The following is a 27,278-nucleotide window of genomic DNA, read 5'->3' on the forward strand; positions in this document are numbered from 1 at the left end:
TGGGGCAAGAGCGGTAGATGGTCATTACGTGCCCATTGTCGGTAGCGTAAAGTTACCCTTCACGATCGGAGGGGTGACCCATATTATCGATGCTCTCATTTTAAAAGAAGTCGACACAGAGTGCACCCTTGGTGCCGACTTCAAACGCGCCTTTTCGACTTATCTGTGTCCAAAAACAAATAAGCTGATATTTGATGGCTGCGAAGAAGGCGTGCCCGAAGTTCTCTCGTCAGAGAAGTCTGAGGAGGCAACGGCCTTGGCCTCGCTGGGGATCGAAGATCTCACAGACGAGCAGAGAGCAGAGATAGAAAAAGTCATGAACAAGTTGCTCCCGGAGCCCTCCGGTGAATAGTTAGGCTGCACAGGATGGATCGCGCATGACATAGACCTCACCAGCACGCGCCCCATAAAACAAAAGTACTACCTAGTATCTAAGAAGATAGAGGACGAGATGCACGCTCAAGTGCACAAAATGTTAAAGATGGGAATCATCCGGAGATCCACAAGCGAGTGGTCAAGTCCAGTCGTTATGACTCTAAAGCCCGATGGCTCGTATCGATTCTGCGTTGACTACAGAAAAGTCAATGCAGTGTCGAAAATTTCTTGCTGTGTATAAAAGAGTAATAATAATAGTTATCATTTTTTAAACGTAAAGTTAATTCGTAATAAAGAAAAATAACAAGTAATAACAGTTAAAAATTATTAATTTCAAAAGTGGAAGTTTAATTTAGTTATTATTTCTTTTTTAATCATTTACAATTTTTTCAATGAGAAAAGAAATTATAACAAATAATTGATTATATTAATAGTTATAAATAGTTATTATAGTCTCAATTCCTATACTTATAAACTGTTTACTTTTTTCAATTTTCACTTGTGGTTTAGTTTACTTTTTGTTGGTACTTTACTTTGCTGTACACTTTATCTTCTTTACAATTTTGTCTTATCAATGGCTCGAAGAAGATAAGTTATATCAAATTTACTCCCCTTACGATGATAAGACATCCGATACATATTTCATTATTGATAGTAGTTGAAGAAAAGTCAAGTATTTAAAAAGTTAAAGTTTTTTTATAGTGCTGGATTTATAAATAAACTTATTTCTATATTTACATACAAATTTCCCGAACACGAAAATATAGTACATAACAAGAAGAAAAATTCCTGTCTACTACGTAAGTATTTATGTCACTTATCATATATAATTTTATTTAAATATTTTGATTTGTAAACATGTAAAATATAACTGTTAAAAACGTATGATCGAATTCTATCTATAGACTAGGTTTTCTTTTGTCTTTTGAAAAATTATTGAACTGCAAAAAAGAGCATTTATATCTTGATTTTGTTTTAGATTAAAACATGAAGATCAATCCTTTGAACGTAGTCAATTTACTATTAGCATATTTTCAAAGTTTACAAATACCAGATAGCGAGATTAATTTTAAAGAAATTAGATGGTCAGAAAAGTTGAAAGAAATATTAATAGATGCTGTGTATGAGTTTAATGATATTGATATAATTGTTGAAGAGACGTTAGATTTTCATGAAGATTATAAAGATACTGATGCTAAAATAATCGAAGATGAAGTTCAACATCACTTTCCTGATTCTGATTTTGCACCAACAAATCAATGCACAAATGATGATGAAGAAATCACATTTGATTATAAACAAAGAGCCGTAGAATATTGGAGGAGCGGAAAAAGCAAAAACTTAAAACTGGATACTGTACAACGTAGATTCAAAAAAGTTTCATCTATAAGTCAACTTAAACGTTGGGCGAAAACCATTCATAAAAATGGAACTTACCGCGAAAAAATTGCGCATATTTGCCAATACACGTTTGATAATTTAAAAGCCGCTATTGCAGTTGGTACGATAGTGCATGATCGAGATATACGGAAATGGGCATTGCAAGCTCAAAAAGTTGTTGGCCATGAAGATATAATATTTAAGGCTTCTCAAAATTGTTTACTAAAATTTAAAAAAGCTCATAGAATAGTATCTAGAAAAATAAATAAATTTATCAGCAAAAAAACATTAGAAAGTAAAGAAGAACTACAAACTAATGCTGATGCTTTTGTAGCTGATGTTAAATCATGTATACCAGAAATCGGCATTGCAAACTTTTATAATTCAGATCAGAGTGGTTTTCAATTAGAAATGCACTCGGGAAGAACATTAGTAGTTGAAGGAGAAAAGCAGGTGCAATGTTTGGTACAGTCGGTTTCATCGACAACGCACAATTATACAATTCAGCCAACTATATCAGCATCCGGGAAACTTTTATCACCACTTTTTATAGTATTAAAAGAAAAAAGTGGTCAATTGGGTCCCATAGTGGAATCTTCATTATTTAGACCAGAAAATGTGCATGTGGAAGCATCTAAATCTGGAAAATTAACGACAAGTTAGTATATTTTTGTTTATTATAACGCAATGACATAAAAAAATTTTGACATTTTTTTATTTTAGATCATTTTAAAATTTGGTTGGAAGAAGTTTTTTACCCAAATGTTGGACCTCAATCTGTACCTTTACTCGACTCTTGGAGTGGACATTGCGATAAAGCTATAAGGGAAACGATGCCGACAAACAAAATTGATAATATAAAAAAAATTCCCACAGGAACGACAGGGAACATCCAACCACTCGATGTTTATGGATTTCGTATCTGGAAAAACTTCGTTCGACGTTTATCAGATCAAGTAATTTTGATGGACTATGAAATGAATCTACATTTAAGAAATAACATCATAAAAATGCAGTCTCTTGTCCATAACCAGCTTTCTTCACCAAGATATACATATATTTTTAAATACGCTTGGTACAAAAGCGGCTACATTGCTGAAAAACCAGCTAAAACAGATAACCCTGTTGATTTTAGTTTTGGAGATTCTTGCAATATACATTGCGAAGTAGAAGCATGTAAAAATGTTGCTATAATACGGTGTGGTTGGTGTAAAAGATCATTATATTTCAAACACTTTTTCGATGATTATCATTTCTGTAAGGTATTCGTTGAATGATACATTTTAATTTACCAATAAATAAAAAAAAGAAAAATATGAAAATTATTATGAAAAATCAAAATAAGTGTAGTATCGCGTACGATGGCTCTTACGTAAATATATTTATGTATCTACATACGAATATAAATATATATGTATAGATTTATAAATGATAATTAGACCTCGTGTTATTCTCGTATTTATTTTTAAGAGTTATTTTTCGCCATTTTGGTACTATTAAAATAAAATGTATTAAACTTATTTTTATTTGTCATAAATTATGTTTGAGCTACAGATATACGATATCTGTCCGCAAAGTATCGGGCCTACGTTTATATCTTCGCGACATAGTGTTCGAGCGACCTCTACCAGACAGAAACGTCAACAGTAAAGCCTCACGAATCTATTTGTTACTTACTGTCACCTGCCGGACGTATAGTTCATGCGCAGCGTGTCTTTGTTTAAGTGCCTTTTTCGCGTTCGTCGGGTTTTGATATTGTCAAAAATGACTGAAAAACAAGATCAACGAATTTGCATTAAATTTTGCTTTCAACTTGGAAAAACGAGTTCGTAAACTATTGAAATGATGCAAAGGCCTTCGGAAGCGAGTGTATGAGCAAAACACTTATAAAAGAGTGGTATAAACGGTTCATGGATGGTCGCACTTCTGTCGATTGTGATTCTCGTTCCGGCCGACCTTCGACGACAAAAACCGCAGATAATATTGAGCGTGTGCGACTTGCAATCGAACAAGATCGTCGTATGACTGTGAGAGAACTATAAGAAGACCTTGGGATACCAAAAATTATCATTTCAGAAATTTCAACCGAATATTTAGGAATGAAACGCGTGTGTGCGAAATTCATCCTAAAATTGCTCACAGCAGAGCAGAAGAACATTCGCTTAGAAATCGCTCTGGACAATCTGGAAATGGTCAATAATGATGATAATGTGCTTAGAAAAGTTATTACAGGTGATGAATCATGGGTTTATGATTATGATCCTGAAACACAACAACAATCTTCACAGTGGAAGCATTCTGAATCGCCAAGACCAAAAAAAGCACTTCAAAGTCGGAGCAATGTTAAGTCAATGTTGATTGTTTTTTGCGATTGTAAAGGTGTTGTACATCACGAATATGCACCAACAGGTCAGACAATCGATAAAGAATACTACGTTCAAATTTTGAAACGTTTGCGTGATGCAGTAAGAAGAAAACGGCCGCACTTTTGGGAAAGTGGTGACTGGCTTCTCCATCACGATAATGCGCCAGCGCATTCATCCAATCTTGTGCAGCAGTGTTTGAGCAAACACAATATCGCATTGCTTCAACATCCTCCATACAGTCCCGACATAGCCCTTTGTGACTTTTGGCTGTTTCCAAAACTAAAAAAACCACTCAAAGGACACCGATTCGATGACAAAACAACGGGTGAAAACAATGCGACGAGTGTACTTACTCCAGGAGTGTTTTGAAAAGTGGAAACATCGATGGAACCGTGTTATTCAATCAAGTTGGGATTACTTTGAAGGATGCCATCCATCAGATTATAAAGAATAATGTTAGCATGTAAATATAAAGGTAGGCACCATACTTTCCGAACAGACCTCGTATTTTATAAAAAAAAAAATGGGATATCCTACGTACGGTGTAGCAATCAATTATTTTAAGAAAAAGCAACTGATAAACTCAATTCTCCCAAAGTTAGGTCTATTAGCCTACATTTGGTCGGGTAAGGGTGGTTTTGTGGGGGTTTGGTAGGTTAGAGGCAGGTTTGTTAGTTGAGGTAGCTCGCTCAGGCGTAGGATTAAATTATTTCAGGATATAACAAACGACTTAACTCGTGTTTCCCAGGGTTAGGAGGTTTAGCCTGCTTGTGTTTCAGTAAGGGTGGTTTATAAGGGTGGGGGTTAGATAGGTTAGGGATAGGTGGATAAGAGATATGTTATACAGCTGGGATAACTCGCTTATGATGTAAAATTCAATTATTTCAAGAAATAACAAACGACTAAAGTTGCTTTTCACAGGATAAGGTGGGTTAGCCTGCATGTAGTTTGGTAAGGGTGGTTTCTGTGGGTTTGGTGGGTTAGAGGCAGGTTGGTTAGTTGAGATAGCTCGCTCATGCATAGGATTAAATTATTTCAAGAAATAACAAACGACTAATCTTGTTTATCCCAGGGTTAGGTGAATTAACCTGCTGATAGTTTGACGGGGGTGGTTTCTTGGGGGTGAAACACCCCTTAAACATATTTTTTTTTTAAATCCGGAAGCACGTCAATTTAATTTTGGTATTTTCTCTTTATCAGTGCGATTTTTAAATCACTCGAGCTGATTTACTATATTATATGTCGTAAAACAGTACAAAAAATAGTGTATTCACCTCTATTAAAAAGGGGGTTGCAACCCTTCGGTATAAATGTTATGTTCTTAAAAGCGCCATTTTATAAGAAATTTTTTAACATTGAGTTTATTGAAAAATATTTATTTGATGCTGAGAAATATTAAAAAACTGATTTTAGGGGTTTATTTTCAGGGTGGATTTCACCCCTTAAAAGCTCTTATGGACCGATAAAAAGAAACACGTATCTAATTTTTATTCAAGTACTAGAACATATCCCAAAATCATTCAAATCGGTGAGGTCGGGTTGGAGTGGTTCCCTTGTGAGTAACCTGCCGGGCATGCAGATTGTGACTTTTGCGCACAAGAGAGCTTGGAACAGGAAGAAGAATTAATTTACCTTAATTCTATAAATTACAAATTCTAAAGCTAACATTTAAGTAAGTTACAAATAAAGAAATTACAAACTTAAAAAAACAAACGAAGAATAATCATAATAACAAAACAGTCTTTCACGGGCGTGTCCTGTCTGGACAAACGCTCAGGAAGAAACGGTGTTCACGGAGAAGTGCTCAACCACTGCAAATCGGCATTCAGTTGTGAGCCTCTCATGTAGACTCGGATAATCAAAGGTCGCTCAGCGGTTGCAATCCTGCTTACCGCGGAGCACCAAGTTGTCCGAAGTCCGCGACACCGTGGTTGTCATGTGTACACCGGTGATAAATAGAAAAACGGGAAATGAGCTAGAGAAAGAGAGAGAGAGAGAGAGAGAGAGAGAGAGCTCACGCTAGGTTGGTCGACTCGAACTCCCACGCCTTCTCTTCTCATGGACTCGGACCTTGGCGATGATGGCGTAAACGCATACGAATCTGCTGCAGTAGCCGTAGACGATCTGGCTTTGCAAACCAAACCAAAGCGCTAAGTTCTGCAGCGACCCTCGGCGCTGAGAAATCGACGTCCTCGTTGTATCACCGACGTCTTTCCGAACAGAATCTAGCGATGTCCACTTCTGCTGCTACCATCGCTGATCCACCAGGCCGAATCTCTATATTAAAACTGTCCAAAAACTGTGCCAAAAAGTGTCCTGTTACCTTTTTTTTCGCTCTCTTTTATTTTTTCTTCCCTTTCCTTTTCTCACGCGCCTCATTGTTTTCAGCCAAGCAGTTCATCCGTCCTCCCAAAGCCGGTAATCCGCACCTCAAATCATAAACTGGCGCTAATGCAATTACATCAATTCCCGGCTTAACGATAGCGCGCGCAGATACCGAGAGGTCAGGAATGACAGGAAAATAGCTACTAAACCGTTTTCCTCGTTACATTCTCCTAAGTCGACCCCGAAAGAGCAAGTAAACCGTACTGTCAAGACCATGATTGCTGCATTTATTGCTGAAAAGCATAATAAGTGGGATGAGTACATTGGCGAATTTACTTTTGCTTACAACACTGTCATCTGCAAGACCACTCGTTCCAGTCTAGCCTTTTTAAATTACGGATGAAATCCATAACCGCTGCATAGAGTTCGACGTGAGGAAAAACGCGCTGCTATACTGTAGCTAGAGAATCTGCTCGAGAAGAATGGCACTCCCGTATGCAAAAACTCCATAGATTACAAGCTAATGCCCTTGAGAAAAGCGAAGTTGCTCAGTCGCGACAAGAGAAGCGCAACAACCAGAAGCATCGAGATTTCAATTATGATATCTGCAGTATAGTATAGGTAAAGAATCGTGTACTCTCTTCTGCTGCCAAGCCAATAGCGGTTAAGCTTTGCCTAAAATACTCTGGTCCATTTATTGTAACGTCTCGCCTCGGCATGAATTCTTATCAACTTCAGAAAGAAATGGAGTTAGTAAAGGAAAAGTCGCCGTCGGTGACATGAAACCTTATATTATAAGACCCAGACCGAGCAATTTCCTTCGAGCGAGATGTTTCAGATAGTGAGAGATTAGAGTCCTTTCTTACTTAAAGCGCTTGAGCGGACCACCAATTTATACTCGACGAATCTCTGGTAGCGGTTACGCCTGCTCCGAAAGTGGACACTAAAATTCAACCGAGTTTTTGACAAACTCTACAAACACCTATAGTGGCGGTGGCTCCTCGTAAGAAAGGTCGGCCACGTGGTTCTAAAAAAGTGGCACTGTTGCCAGCCGCAACTTTACCTCGGCGATTACGACTTAGAGGCAAACCCGACCTTCTACTACTGCGTTTGTACACTATCAACATTACAACTCTACGCCTTCGTTACACACTTCAAGATTATTTATCATTATCTTCTTTCTGTCTGTCTTTGATTTTCACTATGCCTTGTCTCTTTCGCTTCTTTTCTTCAAAGCTACATTTCCTTTTCTCATTCCGGTGGATTCCTGCCAGAAAATGTTACCTGTAAAGAAGAAAGGAAGGAGCCAGACGCAAATCTGATGGCGATTCTGAGGGCCCTACAGATCCAGTTCAAGGATTTAGTTCCTCAACTATCCATTATAGAAGATCTCCTCGTACGTTAGGTAGAGGATTACGCCACCAAAGGCCGGAAAGATGACGAGCAGTTCCCGCGCTCCCTTCTAGCTCTTCCAATTCCTCTAGACCAGGGCGAAAAGCATCAGCCTTGTCGCTACCCTTGTTTACCGTTCTTCTGAACCAGGACGCCACTAAGCCCTGCGGTCAATACAATGGTTCTGCCCTAGAGAAGCAGGGTATCCGGTTTTGTTTTGTCTGCAACTTAACGGCAGTGTCCAAAACTGAGAACTGCCCTAACTTCTTCCAGCATTGAAAATTTAAACGGGAACAGAAGCCGCGCTATGACTACGGCAACGAGTTTAAAGAGCGCTTCTACCACTGATCTGGCAAAGAAGATTTCTCTCTCTATCTTTTCTGTTTTCAGGCTAACAGATTCATGAAAAGCTAGAAAGAGCGACGATCAACAATAAAAAGACAAAGGAGAAAGTTTTTTTTCATTTTGTATTGCTTTTTGTCTTTTGACCTATACTTTTTTTTTTGTTCGTTGCGCCGTTGTGCCATGTTAATATGAAGCGTGCCGCTCAAATTGTAATCTTCATTATGGCATCGACGCCTTCTCTTTTTTTTTTTCATTGTTTTGGCGATTTTCTTTCGAACACGGCTACGCTACTTATATTTGAATCCATAGAGAGAGAACGTGAGATAAATGAGAACTCCTACTCCTTATTTATTCATTATCTATAAGAATGAATTATTTATTTTCCATATCTCCTGTAGTTTTCTTTAAGAGAAGGACCTGAAGTTTGATTTGGTACCACCCTCGTTACTTACGTCTGGGAGTGGGGAATATAACGAGTTCAATTTCAGCTCGTTATTTCTCTCTCTTCCCATTATGTTAAGTGATAATTCTATAGTATTTATATTTCATATCTGTAATGTGTCTTAGCAGTAGCAACAGACGACAGCCGAAAAACAGGTAAGAGAGAGTTCTGGCAGAGAGAGTAGCCCAGGGGCGTGCGTGCAGTTGTGCATAGAGGGGTGACGAGCCGCACGCCGCCGAAAAGCCGTGTGACAGAGGGCCGGCAATTAGCTGTCTGATTACGAGCCGAAAAGATATACTACTGTGGGCAAAAAGTAAGGTGAATTTTCAATTTAAACTTCGCGGGCTTAACATTTCGGGCTAGTTCTTTTTTTCTTGAGTTGGTAGGACTGCGAATGACATCTGGGACAAATTTCATGTCAATGTCATCATCAGTAATATATTTACGCTTGTGTTTACCAAACGACCAAGAGTGCATGTTTCGATTTTTACAATGTCTGATTTAATTGAGCAAAGAAGTGCCATCAAATTTTGTTTGCGGAATGAAATTTCGGCTGCGGAAACGTTGAGGATGTTGCGGAAGGCCTTTGGTGATTCTACCATGTCGCAGAAAAATGTTTATAAGTGGTACAAAGACTTCAAAGAGGGTCGAGAACGTGTTGATGACTTGGAGCGCTCCGGACGACCATCGACGTCAACAGATGACCAACACGTCAATAAAGTGAAGGAATTAGTGCTCGAAAATCGTCGGTTGACTGTTAGAGACCTTACTGATATGATCGGAATATCAGAAGGATCTGTGAAAACAATTTTGAAAGACCATTTGGGCCTACGAAAAGTCAAATCTCGTTTGGTACCGAAAACGCTCAATTTCTTGCAAAAAAGTCGCCGCGTTGATGTGTGTGAAACAATGCTTTCTGACTATCAGGACAAGCTCAAATGCATGATTACGGGAGATGAGACTTGGATTTATGCTTACGACCCTGAAACAACCGACCAATCAAGCGAATATCGTGCTAAAGGCGAGGCCAGACCGAAAAGAGCACGTCAAAGTCGTTCAAAAATCAAGGTCATGATGACAGTTTTCTTCGATTTTCGTGGTGTGGTGCACTATGAATTCCTTCCACCCGGCCAAACTGTTAATAAGGAATATTATTTGAGCGTTATGCGTCGTTTGCGTGAAGCAATTCGTCTAAAAAGACCAGAATTATGGGCCAACAACTCTTGGTTTTTGCATCACGATAATGCACCATCTCACACTGCACTCGTTCTTCGTGACCATTTCGCCAAAAATTCGACGCATATCGTTCCGCAACCACCGTATTCGCCTGATTTGGCTCCGTGTGACTTCTGGCTATTCCCAAAACTCAAGAGACCACTCCGGGGAACGCGTTTCGAGTCGATTGAGGAGATAAGAGCTGAATCGAAGAAGGCGCTGATGGCTATACCGGAAAGGGACTATTTGGCATGTTTCGAGGATTAGAAAAAACATTGGCATAAGTGTATTTTATCGGGAGGGGATTACTTCGAAGGGGATGACATTGATGTAGAAGAATAAATAAAGATTTTTCATTTTACAAACAAATTCACCTTACTTTTTGCCCACAGTAGTATTTTGTTTTTCGATCGATGATTCGCTTCGCTCCGTGGCTTTTCTCGTTACCTTTAGCATCGCTTGATCTCCCGTGCATTCGAGTAGAAGCTCTTGTGTGAGAGAGAGGCATAGTAATTACAATTACTAGCGTGCGACGGAAACAAGGTGACAATATTGTTAAGCGCCGAACATTATCGTTATACTATGCGCCCATAAGTACCTGCTGATATTTTCCTCTCCTTTGCCTAGCTCGCTTCACTCTCTACGCTGCTTAGCGTCTGTATATTTCAATTATTTTATATAAACATCTTATTTACATACACATCGTTTCTGATACTTCTTTTGCATTCCTGACTTTCCCCTCCTATACTTTCCATTACTTTTCGCGATTTCAGTCGCACGACTCACGACGCTCTCCTCGGACACTTGCCGAAATTACGGCAATCTGAACTACCGGGTCGGGTCTTGCATGATCTTTACATGAGCCCGCAACGAGCTAAATCAGAGCACATTTTTTCTCTCATTATTTTCAATTATATTGTAGCTATCTAAATCTTCGTTACAATATATAGAGCATTACACAATTTAATACGACAACTCCGACAAATATCTACATATAGTATAAAAGCATAGATTAGAAAAGCTGTTCTCAGTAAACTTAAGAGTTTTACTATTAGAGTTTTTCGATTATATAAGTTCTTCGATTATATAAAAGTAAATGGTATAAAAGATATGAACATGAATAAAATGTGCTTGGTATGAAAAAATAGAAAGTTCGTGCCTACGTAAAATGATCCGAATTTTGTCCCAAATGTATCCGATCTACCTCAATTTCTTGGCGCCTGATTTAATCTTCGTCATCCTGCGGGTGGCATCCTTCAAAGTAGTCCTAATTTGATTGAATAAGAAATTGAATAATCGAGAAATAGCCAACAGTCGCAGGGAGCTATATCGGGACTGTATGAAGGTTGATGAAGCTGCACAATACTGTGTTTCAATAAATACTGCTGCACAAGTTTTAATGCGTGCGCTGGAGCATTGTCGGGATGAAAAAGCCAGTCATTGGTTTTTCAAAGTTGCGGTCGTTATTTTCTGATTGTATCACGCAATCTTTTCAAAACTTCAATGTAGTACTCTTTGTTGATTATTTGGCATGTAGGAGCATATTAGTGGTGTACAACGCCCTTGTAATAGAAAAAACAGATCAGAAACAACAGATTTGCGGCCACGTTTGAACCGCCTATACCGTTCTTTTATTTTTGTTTTGTCCATACACTCATCTTTAAAGGCCTTTTACAACATTTCAATAGTTTCTACACGACTTTTACTTAGATTAAAGCAAGATTTTATACAAATTCGCTGTTCGGTCCGCTCTGACATTTTTAATAATAAACGAATCGCGACGAACGCAAAAAAGTCGTCATAAATAAATACACGTTATGCGAGAATTAAGGCGTTCCATCAGTATCTCGGACTACTGACGAGAAGGTTAGAAGTTGCCGATGACGTTCGTACCTTCCAGAGGTTACCCGAGTCTCTCTTCACGCTAAGCTATCAGCGTAGGTCGGATATTTTTGGGACAGATCTCATATATCGACAGCATTCTTGAATGAAAGTTGATGAAATGAAATAATTACAGTAAAACCAATAGCACCTTTGTATTTTACGCAAAAAAATACATCGAATTCATGTATCATACTTTCACCATCAGCGCCATTACATTATGAGAAGTCGGCGGTTAACCTTACAACGTTTAGTTTTACAAGGTGAGCGAAGGTTGATAACGAAATCGTCCAATTCTCATGGTGTAATGTTGCTAATGATAACAGTGTGATACACGTTTTTGATGTATTTTTTGATGTAGAATATGATGGTGTTATTAATTTTATTGAAAAATGCATATAAAAAGTGCCAGAGATGAAAAAAATGGTTTTTTTAATGGTTTTTATTTTTTTGCGTTCGTTCCACCACCTTAAAAAATCTTAAAAAATTTACACATATGTTTTTAAAAGCAAACATAAAAATATTCTTTTTTTCGTTGAACACACATACCCAAAATATGGCGACAAAATCAAATTTTGAAATAGCCGCCAAAATTTGAATTTCACGTCAAATATTTATTGGCTAATAAGGCCTTGTAGGGCTTAAAATCCCTACATTATGAAAAAAAAGTTTTTTTCTAGCTCAAAAATTGACCAAAATATTGTCAAAAAATTGAAAAATACACAATTGCGTCCCATTGTGCGCCGAATGAGTCTTGAGGTCTGAAAATTTAGCTGAGGGCATAATTTTTTATGACAAATATACATGTGATACCCGAGTTGCGATTCCGTCGGAGGCATTTTTAACATCCTTACCCGGTTGGACTCTTTGTTTAGAAAAGTAAAACGTGTTTATTTTTATAAAATATTATATCATTAATATTCTTGAATTAAAATTCTACGACATAAAAATGTTTTGAAAATATTGATTTTATGGATTTTCTTAAGAATAATTTTTTTATTGATTACTTTCAAAGTGACTGGATTATATTCCAAAGGTATGCTTGCCTAATATACCTTAGTCTAATATTGAATGTACATTGTTCAAAATTTCTAGACGCATATTTCGGATGACTATGAACAACTTTTTCGCTAATAATTTTTCAAAAGTTTGTAAGCGATTTTTTAATCTAAAACGTTTGATTCCTACTTAGCAATAGTTGTACTCGTATATTTCCAGAGGCTAACCCATTTAATCCAAGCGCTAAGGTTATTAGATTCAGCCCTTTAATTTGTCTATATCACAGTGAAATGTAATTCTTACAATGACTATTAGAGAATAAATTTGTAAAATCATATTTTGTAATCAATTATATGAAAAATATATTATCGATAGTAGCAGTTTGAAAGAACTAGACACAAAATTACACATGTACTTATATCTTAATGTACGAGGTGTGATCAAAAAGTAAGGTGAATTTTTATTTTTCTCAAAAAATATTTATTTATTCATCAATTTTTATTTTATCTCCTTCAAAGTAATCCCCCTCGGATATAATGCACTTGTGCCAACGCTTTTTCCAATCCTCAAAGCATTTCAAAAAATCATTTTTTGTGATCTTGTTTAGTTCATCCTTCGATGCCGTCTTTATCTCCTCAATCGTAGCAAAACGCCGTCCTTTCATGGGCCTCTTCAGTTTTGGGAACAAGAAGAAGTCACAGGGGGCCAGATCTGGGGAATACGGTGCCTATGGCATCGTTACTGTGTTGGTTTTAGCCAAAAATTCGCGCACAAGCAACGATGTGTGAGCAGGGGCGTTATCATGGTGCAAAAGCCAATTTTTATTTTTCCACAAATTCGGACGTTTCTGGCGGATTGCTTCGCGCAAATTGCGCATAACTTGCAGGTAATATTCCTTATTTACTGTTCTACCCTGTGGCAAGAACTCATGATGCACCACGCCCCTGCAGGAGTCAAAGAAAACTGTAAGCAAAACCTTTACATTTGATCGAACTTGGCGTGCTTTTTTTGGTCTTGGTGATCCAGAATGCCTCCACTGGGACGATTGAGTCTTAGTCTCGACGTCATAACCGTATACCCATGTTTCGTCACCTGTTATAACCCTGTTGAGTAAATCTGGATCATCGTTGACGTCATTCAGTAGCTCTTGGGCGATGCTCATGCGAAGTTTCTTTTGGTCGAAATTGAGCAATTTCGGAACAAACTTCGCTGACACACGTCTCATGTCTAAAACACTCGTCAAAATTGATTGGCACGAACCAAATGAGATGCCAATATCATCAGCAATTTCTCTAATGGTAATTCGACGATTTCCCAACACTATTTTCTTCACTTCTTCAACATTCTCATCAGTTGTTGATGTGCTGGGGCGTCCAGAACGAGGTTCGTCGTCGGTGTCTTCTCGGCCTTCTTGGAAGAGTTTATACCACTTGTAAACATTTTTTTGACTTAAAGTAGACTTACCGTATGCCACTTTCAGGATTTCAAGTGTTTTGGAACATTTGATTCCATTTTTCACACAAAATTTAATGCAAACTCTTTGATCCATGTTTTTAGACAGCAGCAAATCGTGGAGCACGCAAAACACTTCTAACCTTGATGCCTCTCACAAACAAACCAAACATACCACAAAGCTGAAATTTGGAACGTATGTTCTAGACGAGTGTACCGACATAACCAAATAAAAAAGTCGAAGATCGAACGGACGTAGCCCGCTAAATTTCAAAATTCACCTTACTTTTTGATCACACCTCGTAAATACGTAAAAGTAACTGATGGTATATGTACAGTGCCGGTCGATCGTTTATGCCAACCCAAAACGAAAATTCTTCATAAATTAGAAGTTTTATTGTAAGTTAACAATGAACGTGCAGAGACCAGCGGCAGTGAATTTGAAAGCTCTTGAAAAAAATCTTTCAAATGCCGCATATATCAAATGCGATAGATGCTCTGCAGTAACTTTCTCTAATGATCATTCAAATTTGAAAATTCAAAACTTTTGTTCCTATCTTTGATTTTGGTTTGTATCGTGAAAAAAAATCGTAGCAAAATTTGAGTTACGTCATTTTTTAGGATTTCTTAAGGGCTATCTATAATATGTTACTTATTGTAAATTCGAATTCATCGAATACACCGTGCGCAATTAAGTTTTGCTAGATATTAACCATTCTTTTTAATTTTGAAATGTCTCGATAAATTCGAGAAATAGAAAAATATTTAACTGAAAAAAAATGTTTGTTAATTTAAGTAGAATACAACAGAATTTTTTTAGATTTTTTTTCGAAAAAAAAAATTTTTACTTTTCTTTACCTGATTTGTTTTTACATGATGTGGATCCAATATTGTTATAAAACTGTCATACCAATTTTTCTCATAAAAAAATTCATAGCCTAGCAAATGAAGGTAGTTTATTCGTAATCCGATGGTATGAAATACGGTCCGTGATTCGTATATGACACCGTGTTTTGAATGCGCGCTGGGATTGGGTACTTTAATAATTATACTACATATGAAAGGTACTATAATCAAGAACAAATATTTAATGTTTGTTTAAATTTATTTTTTAAATAACAATGAATATTTATCATATTTAATATACATACAAGCAACATGGTATTTTTTGGTAAAGTTTTTATATCCGTATAGTCCTCATAAAATAACAGTTTTCCAAAACACAATCATTATTATTCTAAGAAAGTTGTATTTAACGTTGGTCGTAAATATACATAAATTTATTGATCAATTATATTACCTATGTATAATAAATAGTTTTAACATATGTAATGATGAACGTTATATCCGCGCACTCGTCTCGTTCGGATGACTGCCCGTGAGAGCTAGCACCTACCGGAGATGCAAAGAGAGCACGGGCCGCGTACGAAGAGTGAGATAGAAAGAATCAGTCTAAGAACGAACTCTTTAAGATACACACGTGTGGTGATAAAACCAAGACCCGTTTGTGAAAAGTTAACGAGATACCACACCGTAACTCGCACGCTTTTGTCGGATACCGGATTCCCGTACAGATTATCGCAAGACTGTTAAGTGAGCTATATCTTCAATAGCATCGCAGAAAGGCATCCTAAGGGAGCGTTCCAACGGAACCTGAAAACCAGAATTAGCTGACTTCATCAAAAACCGGATAAATAGCCTGAGTAACACGCGCGAACAAGAGCAAAATCCGTGAGGTAAGCTGGCCAGTATTGAGTAATGCGTTGCATGTTAGAAGTTAAAACGCAGTTCGATCTTACGTGAGCTTTCAAAGCGAGTAGTGATAATTGCGCGCGTATCGCGAATCCATTGTAGGTGAACGATCGTTGCGTGCGCGAGGCAGCAGACAAGATAGCTAAAAAATACTAGATAGACAAGAAATAATTTCCGTTGCAAAGGTCTTATTTTATAACCAATTATTGGGTCAATAAATGATGTCAATGCGATAAATAGAAAATAGCCTAATCATTGATTAACTCTTAAAAAGCGCCCATTCCCGCATTTCGTAAATTTGCTATCGTCGTAGACTTTTGTGTTTACGCGTCCAATTTTCTGAGCTACCGAAATTCAATCATACCTCCGAGTGAGGCTGAAGCTGCCTAATAAAGACAACAGCATCAATCAACAGGGGCTTTGCCCGGAAGCAAGGGCTAACGCTCAAGATAAGGTCACGGTGCGAGATCCGACGCAGAGGACGCCTATGTGATTTCCCGTGGGAGTAGTCCTTGGTAAAGATACCGAGCACAGCGAAAATGAACGCCATTGCGTAATGTCACAGCTACTCTAATGCAGCTCGCGTTTATTCTCGCGCATGCAAAGAGCCTCGCCCGTAAATCCGTACACGTGGCCCTCTAACCATCATACCCTATTACACATAATAATAATATGATCATTATTAAATAATATTTAACTAGGGAAAAAATTAAACATTACTTTCATCACAGTGTCTACATTTACTTCTAATAAATACTCGGCAAATTCTAGGCATTCTGTTGACAAGCTTGTTCAGCGTATTTTCTGAGATTGTATTCAATACTTCTTGCAATACAGCCCATAGATGTGTCCGTGATGTAGAGCATACTTTTCTTACAGTACGACCAAGTACTTCCGATAACTATTTAATAAGGATTTAAATCTAGAGATTGGGGAGGCCAAACCATACCATTTAAGTTTTTCTCTTTCTTCAAGACTCTTTAGGTAATTCTTACAAAGGTTAAATGTTTGCTTTGGATCATTGTCTTGTTCGAATATAAAATTAGAGCCAATTATTTTAGTTCCTGAAAGAACGGTATGCCTTTGAATACTATTGTGATAGCCATTTTTTTTTAAATTCTATTTATTTTTATAAGGTCGCCAATATGATAACCCCCAAAACATCCCCAAACCATTATAGATCCGCCACCATGTTTAACTGTGGGCACAATACAATTTTCTGAAAATTTTTCATTCGCTCTTCGACGCACATAAATTTATCGTTTGTTTCCAAATGTTCCGAATTTAGACTAGACATTCCATAGAACTTTTTTCCAATCAGTTGTAGTCCAATGTATATATTTTCTAGCCCAAAATAAACTTTTATTTCTGTTAACTTCTCGAAGTAAAGATTTTTTCACAGCAACTGGACCAAAAAGACCATGTTATCGAAGTCTTATTTTGATAGTTGTTTCACGTATTTTCATTTTCAAATTAGCTTGAACTTGAGATTTGATTTGAGTAGCAGTTAATCATCTATCGCGTAAATTAACTTGTGCTATATAATTATCATTTTACTTGGTTGTTACTCTTGGTCTTCTTCACCTATGTATATTTTTAGTGTTATCATGCTCAAGTAATTTACATATATTATAATCCACACTACGTCAGTGAATTTTTAGAATAGATGCAATTGGGCGATTACTTTTATTAAGTTTGTGCAAGGCCTCAATTATTACACGCTGCTCCCTAGATAAATTGATTAAAGAAAGTATTTAAAAAATGTTGGCAATTAGTTTCAGAATAAATGTTACTACGTACATTAACATCACATAAAAAAATTAATTTTTTTTTTCGAGAAAAATCTGGAAAAATTCTTATTAGCAAACATTTTCTTTAAGTTAAATATGTTTCTATCCCTCGAATTTACCGATATATTTCAAATTTGTAAAAATTGTTCAATTTCCAGTAAAAACTCAATTGTGCGCGTTGTATTCGACGATTTCGAATTTACAATGAGAGTTTTAAATGGCGCTTGGAAAAAGCTAAAAAATAACGTATCTCAAATTTTGCTAAGATTTTTTTTTGACGATACAGGCCAGAATCAAAGATGGGCAAAAAGGAATTTTCAAATTGAAATTATCGTTGGAAAAAGTTAGAGCAAGGCATTAATCGCATTTGATGTACGAGTATATGTCATTTGAAAACTCTTAAAAAGATCTCTTAAAAAAAGCTTTCAAATGACATATAAGCACTTTTTACGAGCTTTCAAATGCTTGTTTCTGCTGGTTTCTGTACGCTCATTGTTGACCAACATATAAAACTTCTAAGTTGGGAACAATTTCGTTTTGGGTGGGCAAAAATAATTGGCCGGCATTGTATAATCTTAATTGAATATCCAAAATATTGAGTCTAGTTCACAAATATCAAATCCTATGAATGACCAATTCAATTTACATATAAATTTTAGATATTACGGAGGCAATGAATTTATAGATGAAATCGAATTACTAGCTCAGAAACGGTGTTTAGAAGCTTTTCGTTTATCCTCAGAAAATTGGGGTTGCAATGTACAGCCTTATTCGGGAAGTCCAGCAAATTTTGCAGTCTATACTGGTTTATTGGAGCCTCATGGTCGTATTATGGGTTTAGATCTTCCGGATGGCGGACATTTGACACATGGTATGTAATTTAAATTATACATTATATATTTACCTGTTTTTGGAACATAACATATATAACTACCCTTTTATATAGAGAATAATACTTACGTAAAACATTAGATTTTATTAATTAAGATGACGATTGTTTGTAGGACGACGACAATCTGATGATAATTGTTCTATTATGCATATCGTTTTATTCAGTGTACAAATACAATTGTGTTGTATAAATATTAACCGATTATTTATAATATATAATAAATATAATTATCGGATTAAATTAGGTACCTTTACATGATGAAAAAATTGGAGATGTAATAAGCATGAAAATTCTTTGGTCAAATACTATTAAATTAGATGAGCAGGTGATCATTTTATAGAGTACTGTTTCGTCTTGCGCATCAGCTAATAAGTAGCTAATAGATAAAATGTTCCAATATGTTAATCTAGTGAATAAGCTCAATAAAGAGATCTTATAGAATAAAGTCGATACAGTACATTTAGTTATGTAGTGTAGTCTGAGTTAACTGCGTAGCACGCGTACTGGGAACGGTTTTAATGTTGAAAATGGGCGTATTGAGGGGTAGACTCAAACTATTCCGTGAAGTCCTGAAGGGGAAAATTTGTACTTTAAGATGCTTTAAATAGTTTTCTGTGACAAAATTTATTTACGATGCTACATAACTTCAAATGTTAAAAAACAGTACTTTTTGCACTTTTAGGTTAGAATATCTCAAAAACCTGACGTGATGGAACAATTCTGACACCACATTTGAATTCAGCGTGTCAAAATCCTTCGGAAATACCATAGATGGCTTATGATATAAAAAATGATCTATTGTTTGTATACGTGTGTTATCACTGTTTGTCCTATCACAACTGCATAACAGCAACCCGCTACACACTCGAAAATGAGGAAAAGTGCTATCAAAACTATGGCACTACCTTACATATACGCTTAGATGTGTTAAAACGCTTGATCAAAATCATTACCATGTAAGGAGCGTGACGTCATATCTATGCGAAATCCATTGTTTAATAATACTAAATATGTGATTTCAAGCTTATTCAATGAACAAAAACACTTTCAGTTAAATTTGATGCGCTGATTTTGAATCTGAACTTGTTATGAGTATTAAGTAAAAAATTCTAAGTGAAATTTAATTTACAGGGATAAATCATGAATAAATTTGTTATGAACAAATGTAATATGAATTTAAAATATCATACAGCGAAACTAGCATCTCAAAAAAGAGAAGCAAGAATTTTTTTTTAAATTTAAATTTACGTTGAAAGATACCGATTCAACTGTACGTATTTGTAAAATTAGTAAAGACGATTGTTATCTGGTTGTCAATTTTATATTTGCAAAAGAAATAACTTGTGAATTCGTTATTTGATTATCATTTAAATTCTATCTGTTAAATTGGTAAACTGATTTTGAATAATGTGTTCCGTATGTCATAAATAATAATTTATGTAAAAAATTTCTATGATTTTATTTTCAATTTTGTCCTCTTCGTTTAATTAATTTCATTTGTTTATAACTTTGTAAGGTGATTTTTTCTCGAGAAGCAATTTATATTATGAAATTCAGCGTTTTCAATGCAATTTTTTATATTATAAACTTTTCACTTCACGTTTGCGATTTCACAGGAAAACTTATTTTAGGATTATGCAAATTTGCGAAAACAACATTATGAAAGCAACCCAGCATGAAAGGGGCTTTTTGCAGAAGTATAAATTTGCTCATTTGTTGGGGACGTGAGCAAGTAATTAAATTATTGACAATTCAAATATTAGTGAACAATCTTTTATTTTGCGCACATGCGCATCAACACTTCGATATTATGCCGTACAACAGAGAAGTTGTGTCACGTGTGAAACTCACGCGGACGCACTGCACAGCAGAACAGACTTTAGTTTCGCTCGCACTTGTATACACAGATGGAGAAGTCTTTCTTTTCTCTCTCGCTGTCGAAGCATGACTGACTCTCTCTAGAATGGTTAGTTCTCCTCTGCAACCGTCCCTCCCAGATGGACCTCTTACCCTTTACGCACGAGGGCGGGGTCTTAAAATTTTCCGAGTTATTCCTATCCTCAGTCTTGCTCGTAGGTCACTGAGCGATCTCAAAGCAGTCCTTGGCTGCCTCGAATCGCAGTCAAAAACTTTCTAGTGGCTGAAACAGCTTTGGGAAAACGCGGTACTCACTCCCCCTAGCTGTAGCGTACGGCTCTGGCCATCGGTCACACAACCAGACGAACAAGGACTTGAGTAGGCATACCGAACTTTTTGTCGCTGTTTGCAGTTTTGAGACAACCAGTCTGTACATAATTTCGAAGAAATAGGCATCGCACGATTTTGTGGCACTTTGAGGGTAAATTTGCCAAACTTTGAAGTTTTATATCTCAGCAAAAAAGAGTCGTAGAATAAAAAACTTCACGCCATTTTAAAGGTAATAGCAAAAGCTTTAAGTAACGTAAAGATAATATTGTTTGTACTAGAATTAAGTTTTTTATGTTTAAAACATGAACTGAAATAATTTCTTTTTTTTTTACCCATACACAATTTTATTTATTTGCTACGCAAATCAGCGGATCATTGAAAATCTAAGCAAAATTAAAAGGTGGATTGTTCCTCTTTAAAATAAGAAGGGCAGAACTCATTTCTGATTTTTTATACAGAGATATAGCTTATTTTATAAAAAATTTTTTTTGTTTTTTCATCAGCTCACATCTCAATTGCTATGTTGAATAAAAAAACTTTAAAAACAAAAGTTGTTTCTTTTTTGGTAAAGAATACAAAAATAAAGTGAAAACTAAGATCTGGAATACATTTTATTTTCATTTTTTCACGCTAGCCATTTGTTTATTTTTCATATTCCTTATTTTTTTGATATTTAATTATAACCAAAAGTCTCAAACTAATTTTTAGTTAAGTTTACCAATAACTTAATAATGCAACGGTAGTCGATTCGATCAATCGATACGTTCGAGACTCGGTAGCACTCGCGATGCTAGAGCGAACGTCTAAGAGAGAGAGGGGGCGCGCGAGAGTTCAAAGATTCAGTTAAGCCTCAGCTGTTACTTGTGAAAGTAACGTCAATTAGTTTTCAGTGTTTCGCCGTTTTGCTATATAAAGTTGTTTCCTGGGATTTTGGATACGTGCGCGAATGATACCGAGGAAGCTGATTAAAAGCAGCAGCAACTAAACCGTCAAGCAAAACAACAGCAGATTGATAGCGAGATGAACCGGCGCAGCCTTACCAGAGACAAAACCATTGGCTGTGAAGAATTTCTTCAACAATTACAACTGATCACCGTAAAGGCACCGTAGGGTAGGTGCACCTTCCTTTTTCTGCGCGACAAAATACTAACGAGAGTATTTTGTCTATCACGACCGTTTGTGTGTTCACGCCGAGTGTTAGTTTTCGTGGTAGAATCTTGAATTCCCTCTCTCTCTCTTCCCGTATTATTGTTATAAATTGTAAATCCTATTCACGTGCGTTAGTCTTTCAGCTCATCAAAGACTGTAATTTTCTAGTCATAAACGATATTAATTTTATTCGTCGCATTATGTTATTTCGTTTCCTATTAGTTTAACGGATCTATCAGGGGTTAAATTTTAAACCGATTTCATCTAGGGGATAAGTTGGAATAAACATTAGGTCTCTCACACCTAAGATAGATCGAGTATCACAAGTCAGGTGACTTAACCCATTTCTTCCCAATCGACCATGAGACTACCGATTGGTTTATCGTCTTGTAAAATGGGTAGAATCAAAATTTAGCGATCCAAAAACAATATGGCTGCTCAAACTTAATGAAAATTTCATTTTTTATTTTAACTGAATTTTCTTTTTTTTTCGAGTAAAGTATGTAACGTATACATACTAAACAATTTTATTTCACTATCAGTATGGTTGTAGGACTTCTGTTATCGATTATTGATATTTTTGAAAATCCAAAATTCAAAATAGCTGACGAAAAATTGAAAAATTCTGAAAAATGAAGGAAAATAAGAAAATTTATATTTCTTGTGTTTTTGAGGGTGCTGATTTGATATCTGGTGTTGATTTTTGAAAATTCTTGCACCGAAAATAAATATGGCGCATTCATAATGGCTGCCAAATTGAATTATTTCAAAAAATCAAAGTTTTTCGCCAAAATACATTCTCTTTGCATTTTTAAGGGTGCTGATTTGATATTTTATGTTACTTTTTGAAAATTCTTGCATCGAAAATCAATATCGAGCACTCGAAATATCTGATAAACTTAATTTATTTTATAAATATATTTTTCTAGCGAAAATCCACAGGTTTAGCATTCATTAATTTTCTAAATAATAAAAGTTACAATAAAATTATTTTAAATCATATTTCACTTATAAAACGGCCGCGAGGTGGCGAACAGTCATTTTTTTGTACCTGCAGTAAAATCTGCAATCCTAAATCAATATAGGTACCTGATATTTTCCGCAAATTTGTATACTTAAAAAAAATAAACTACAAAATTTATATTACTATTGTATTACAATAATAATAGTTTATATAAAAACTTCGACTATTACTGCGATTGATTTATTATAATATTTTTGAACTTCATAATATTATAATTTTGAATAGCTTTACAAAATAACATCTGGTGTAAAGTATGCCAAAGAAAAACGCAAAGTAATCCGACAGTAGCATTACTGTTCAAACTACTGAGCTTATGGATTTAGATTCCGATCATGTTGACGGAACAGATAAAACGTTATCTAATTTACCCGAAAGTTTATTTAGAAACGTTGCTGTAATTCCTGATGATATTGGAAGTGAAGATGAATCAAACAATGAAAACGATTCAGCTGAGAGTGTTCAGATTATTGAAGGACGCAATTGTCCAGAAGGGTATCAAATAGTTGACAAATCCCTCATTTCTTCAAATAAAAAACTAGAACCTTCACATGAGTATGTATGGAAAGATGGAGAAAAATTTTATGATTCGATACCAAAATTAGAAATATTTTTGGATGAGGAGATAAAAAATAATTTGCGTGAAAAAACATGCGATGAGTTGTTTGAGTTATTTTTTTCAAATGAAATAAAAGATTATATAATTGAAGCAAGTGCTGAAAATGATTTAGATATTGATACTGATGATTTGAATAAATTCATTGGGATAGTTATGTTTTCTATTATCAACAGTTGTAAATGTTATAGGGATTATTGGTATAACGATTCTTTGTACCATTCCGATACAGTTTCTGAAACCATGTCGCGTAATAAATTTGAAAATATAAAAAATAAATTTAAAATGAATAAAAAGAAGATAGAAATGATGCAGATAGAGTATGGAGAGTCAGAAAAATAATAAACATTTTTCGAAAAAATATTCAGCAATTTGATTTTTTTTGTTCTGCCCTTTCGATCGATGAGATGATGGTTAAATTTTTTGGTCGTACCATACTTAAACAATTTATAAGAAATAAACCTGTACGATTTGGAATAAAGCTTTGGGCGCTTTGTACAATTTAGGGATATTTATTAGATTTTGATGTTTACTGTGGTCACGATTCAAGTAGCGAAGAAAAATGTGCTTTGAGTTCTAGAGTAGTGATAAAAATGTTAAAAGAATTTTTTCAGAGAAAGTCGGCAGATGAAATTTTGAAATACCACGTCAGTTTTGACAATTATTTTAGTTCACCTGATTTACTCATACGATTGAAATAACATGGTCTCAGAGCAACTGGGACAGTAAGAGACGAGCGAGTTTTTACTAAAGATATATTCAAAGAATTATTAGCTTCTAATCAAGAGAAAAATAAAAGAAAAACAAAGTCTCTAATTTCAAATGAAGTTTAAACTGTTAAAAGATTGACTAACAAACAAACAGCTAAAAAACAACCTGCTAAAAAACAAACTGCTAAAAAACAAGCAGCTAAAAAAGTAAAAGAAAAATATACGAAAGCAACGAAAAAAAAATAATGCAAAAAATGTAAAAAATAAAATAAATAATCTAACAAAGAAAAAATCAACTTTGAAAGCAGGCAAGCAAACAAAGCAGAAAGCTAACAAACAAGAAGTAGTTTCCGAACTTGATACTTTAAAAGAAAAACATGCCGTCGATAAAAAAACTGAGCGTGGTACTTATGTAGTAACTCACGAAGTAAATAGTGGCATAAACTACGTTACAGTAAAGGATTCTAAAATTTTTTCTATCATTTCAAATGCAAGCTGTGTACACCACGATCTGAAGTGGAAAGAACTGATAAAAGTATAAAAAAAAAATTCCACTAGAGTTTCCTTTGGTTTTTATAATTTATAATATGTTTAGTTAGTTTATTTATTTACAACTTATATGTTACATTTGGTTTACATTTCTTAAATTACTATTTGTGTCTCGTATCCAGTTTGTGTAGTTGATTATGTATGTGTTTTGTGTGTGTGTGTGTGTAAGTGCGCGCGTGCGTGTGTGTGCGTATGTGTTGTGTAAATATGTGCCTTTGTAGGTGTGTCTGCAACTCTTGTGTCCCTATCTTCTGCGCCTGCCTGTTCCTCTTTTCTTCTCATTTTTCTTCTGATTAATCTTCTCTTACTCTTTCTCTCTCCAAGATCTTTTCCGCTCTTCTGTTTTCTTTTCAGCTTTTCCTTTATTACTTTCTTTTGCCTTTTCACCCTTGCCTTTCCTTTGCTTTTGCTCTCCTTCTTGCTAATCATTTCATCTATCTTTCTCCTTATTAAGGCTTTGACACCTTTTTCTTGTTTCCTATTGCTCCCTCTGCCTTTCCTTTCCTCAACCTCACTTATTTTTCCTTAGTATCTTATGATTTGCCTTCTAGTTTACCTTTTCCTTTCTCTTCTTCGATTCTTCTTCTTTTCCATTTTGCTCCATCCTCCAATACCTGCTTCCTCTCGCTTGTGTAGTTGCTTTTACTTGTGTCTTGTGTGTGTGTGCATGTGTATGTTTATGTTTGCGCGTATGTTTGTGTTTTGTGTGTATGTGTGTGTATGTATGTGTGTGTAGATGTGTCCGCGAGTCTTGCTAATACCTGCTTCCTCTCGTTTCATTACCTAACCTAAACCTTTCCCTTATTTGCAGGCCTTTTATTCTTTCCTCTCCTTGAATTTCCTTTAACCTATACCTTTTCATTTCTTCTTTCAGCTCTTTCCACTCGTTTATGTATCTTGATTTTTCTAGCTTTTCTTCTAGTTCTTTTTCATCTTTTTTCTTTAGCTCATCTCTTATTTCTTCCCAAAACTCTTCCCTCATTTCATCTCCCTCTTCTCTCTCTCTGTATATTTTACTTTTTTCCAGCCTTTCCTCTCTCTCCTCCTTACCCTTTTTATCTTTTTTATTTCTTTCCCTTTTCTTTAATTCTCTCCATGCTTCTTTTCTTATTAAGCCATCTCTTTCTTCTCTTATTTTGTTTTCATACTTCATTGCTCTTTCTAATGCTGTTTCTTTCATTTCTTGTCTTCCTGTTTCCCATCGTATTAGGTAACTTGGCGTGTTTTTATCTAATCCTAATATCCACTTTATTTATTTTAGTTGTAGTATCTCTATTTCCTCATATCTCTTCCATCCCGAGATTTCTGCTCCATACATAATCACGTGCGTCGAACAGGTTCATCCTTAGATCCCAGTTTTCTCTAAATAGCTTTTCTCCTAGCCCCCATAACTTTCCGAGTCCCATATTTATTTTCCCTTCTACCTTCTTTATCTGCTTTTTATTTCCGTTATTTCTGCTTATCACATATCCTAAGTAGTTGTACTCTTTCACCATCTCTATCTTCTCATCTTCCCATTCGAATTCTACTTCCTTCCCGCTTCCTCCTCCTCTCCTGCATTTCATCATCTTTGATTTTCCTGCATTTAACTCTAACCCCCTTTCTTCCAGGTATCTTTTTAATTTTTTCAGCATTGCTTTCATTTCACTTTCACTCTTTGCCATCATCACTATATCATCTGCGTATTTTAATGTCCATATTTTCTTCCTTCCTATCACTACCCCTCCTTTCTGCACCTGCTTGATCTTCACTTCCAAGTCGGCAAAGGCAAGATTAAATAGCGTAGCGCTCAAAGGGCACCCTTCCCTTACGCCTTTGTAAGTCTCAAACTCCCCAATTATTTCTCCTCCAACTTTTACCTTACTCCCTGTTTTCTTGTATATTTCTTCTATTCTTTTCCTAATTTTTCTATTTATCCCTTTCTCTTTCATTGTTTCCCATATTTTCTTCCTCTTTATTTTATCAAAAGCGGCTTTCATGTCTGCAAAGAATACGAACAGTTTTCCTCCTTTTTCCCTTATTTCCTTCCGTATTATTGTTTTTAATATAAATATCGCGTCCATTGTTCCTCTTTTCTTCCTAAATCCCATCTGCGTATCACTTAGCGTTTCTTTAGCTTCTAGTTCTCTTGCCAGCTTTTTTCTCAGTATTTCCGCATATATTTTATATCCCGTATCCATCAGCGTTATTCCTTTATAGTTTCCTACTTCCTCTTTCCTCCCTTTCTTATATATTGGTACTATTATTCCCTTCCTCCATTCTTCCGGATATCCTTCTCCGTTCCATATTCCATTTAAGCATTTTGTCATATCTTTTATCAAGCCTTCCGTGCCTTCCACCCACGCTTCATTTGCTATACCATCTTCTCCTGTCGCCTTTTTCTTTTTCATTTTTCTTATTACCTCTTTTATTTCTCTTTCTTTGATTTCTTCACCTTCCT

General features: G+C 35.7%; 1 protein-coding gene across 3 annotated transcripts in view; it reads left to right on the forward strand.

Annotated features, from left to right (window-relative positions):
- The window catches only part of LOC131664175 (serine hydroxymethyltransferase), a 160,797-nt gene that overhangs the window by 24,602 nt on the left and 108,917 nt on the right, over positions 1-27,278 (forward strand). For all 3 annotated transcript variants that reach the window (XM_058935078.1, XM_058935069.1, XM_058935064.1), the window contains exon 3: positions 18,374-18,585. In XM_058935078.1, coding sequence (XP_058791061.1) covers positions 18,374-18,585 — 212 coding nt within the window. The remainder of the gene's footprint in view (positions 1-18,373; positions 18,586-27,278) is intronic.

Source organism: Phymastichus coffea, unplaced genomic scaffold (genome assembly GCF_024137745.1).
Source record: "Phymastichus coffea isolate CEN01 unplaced genomic scaffold, Cenicafe_Pcof_1.1 PCOF00003, whole genome shotgun sequence".
Classification (NCBI taxonomy): Eukaryota; Metazoa; Arthropoda; class Insecta; order Hymenoptera; family Eulophidae; genus Phymastichus; species Phymastichus coffea.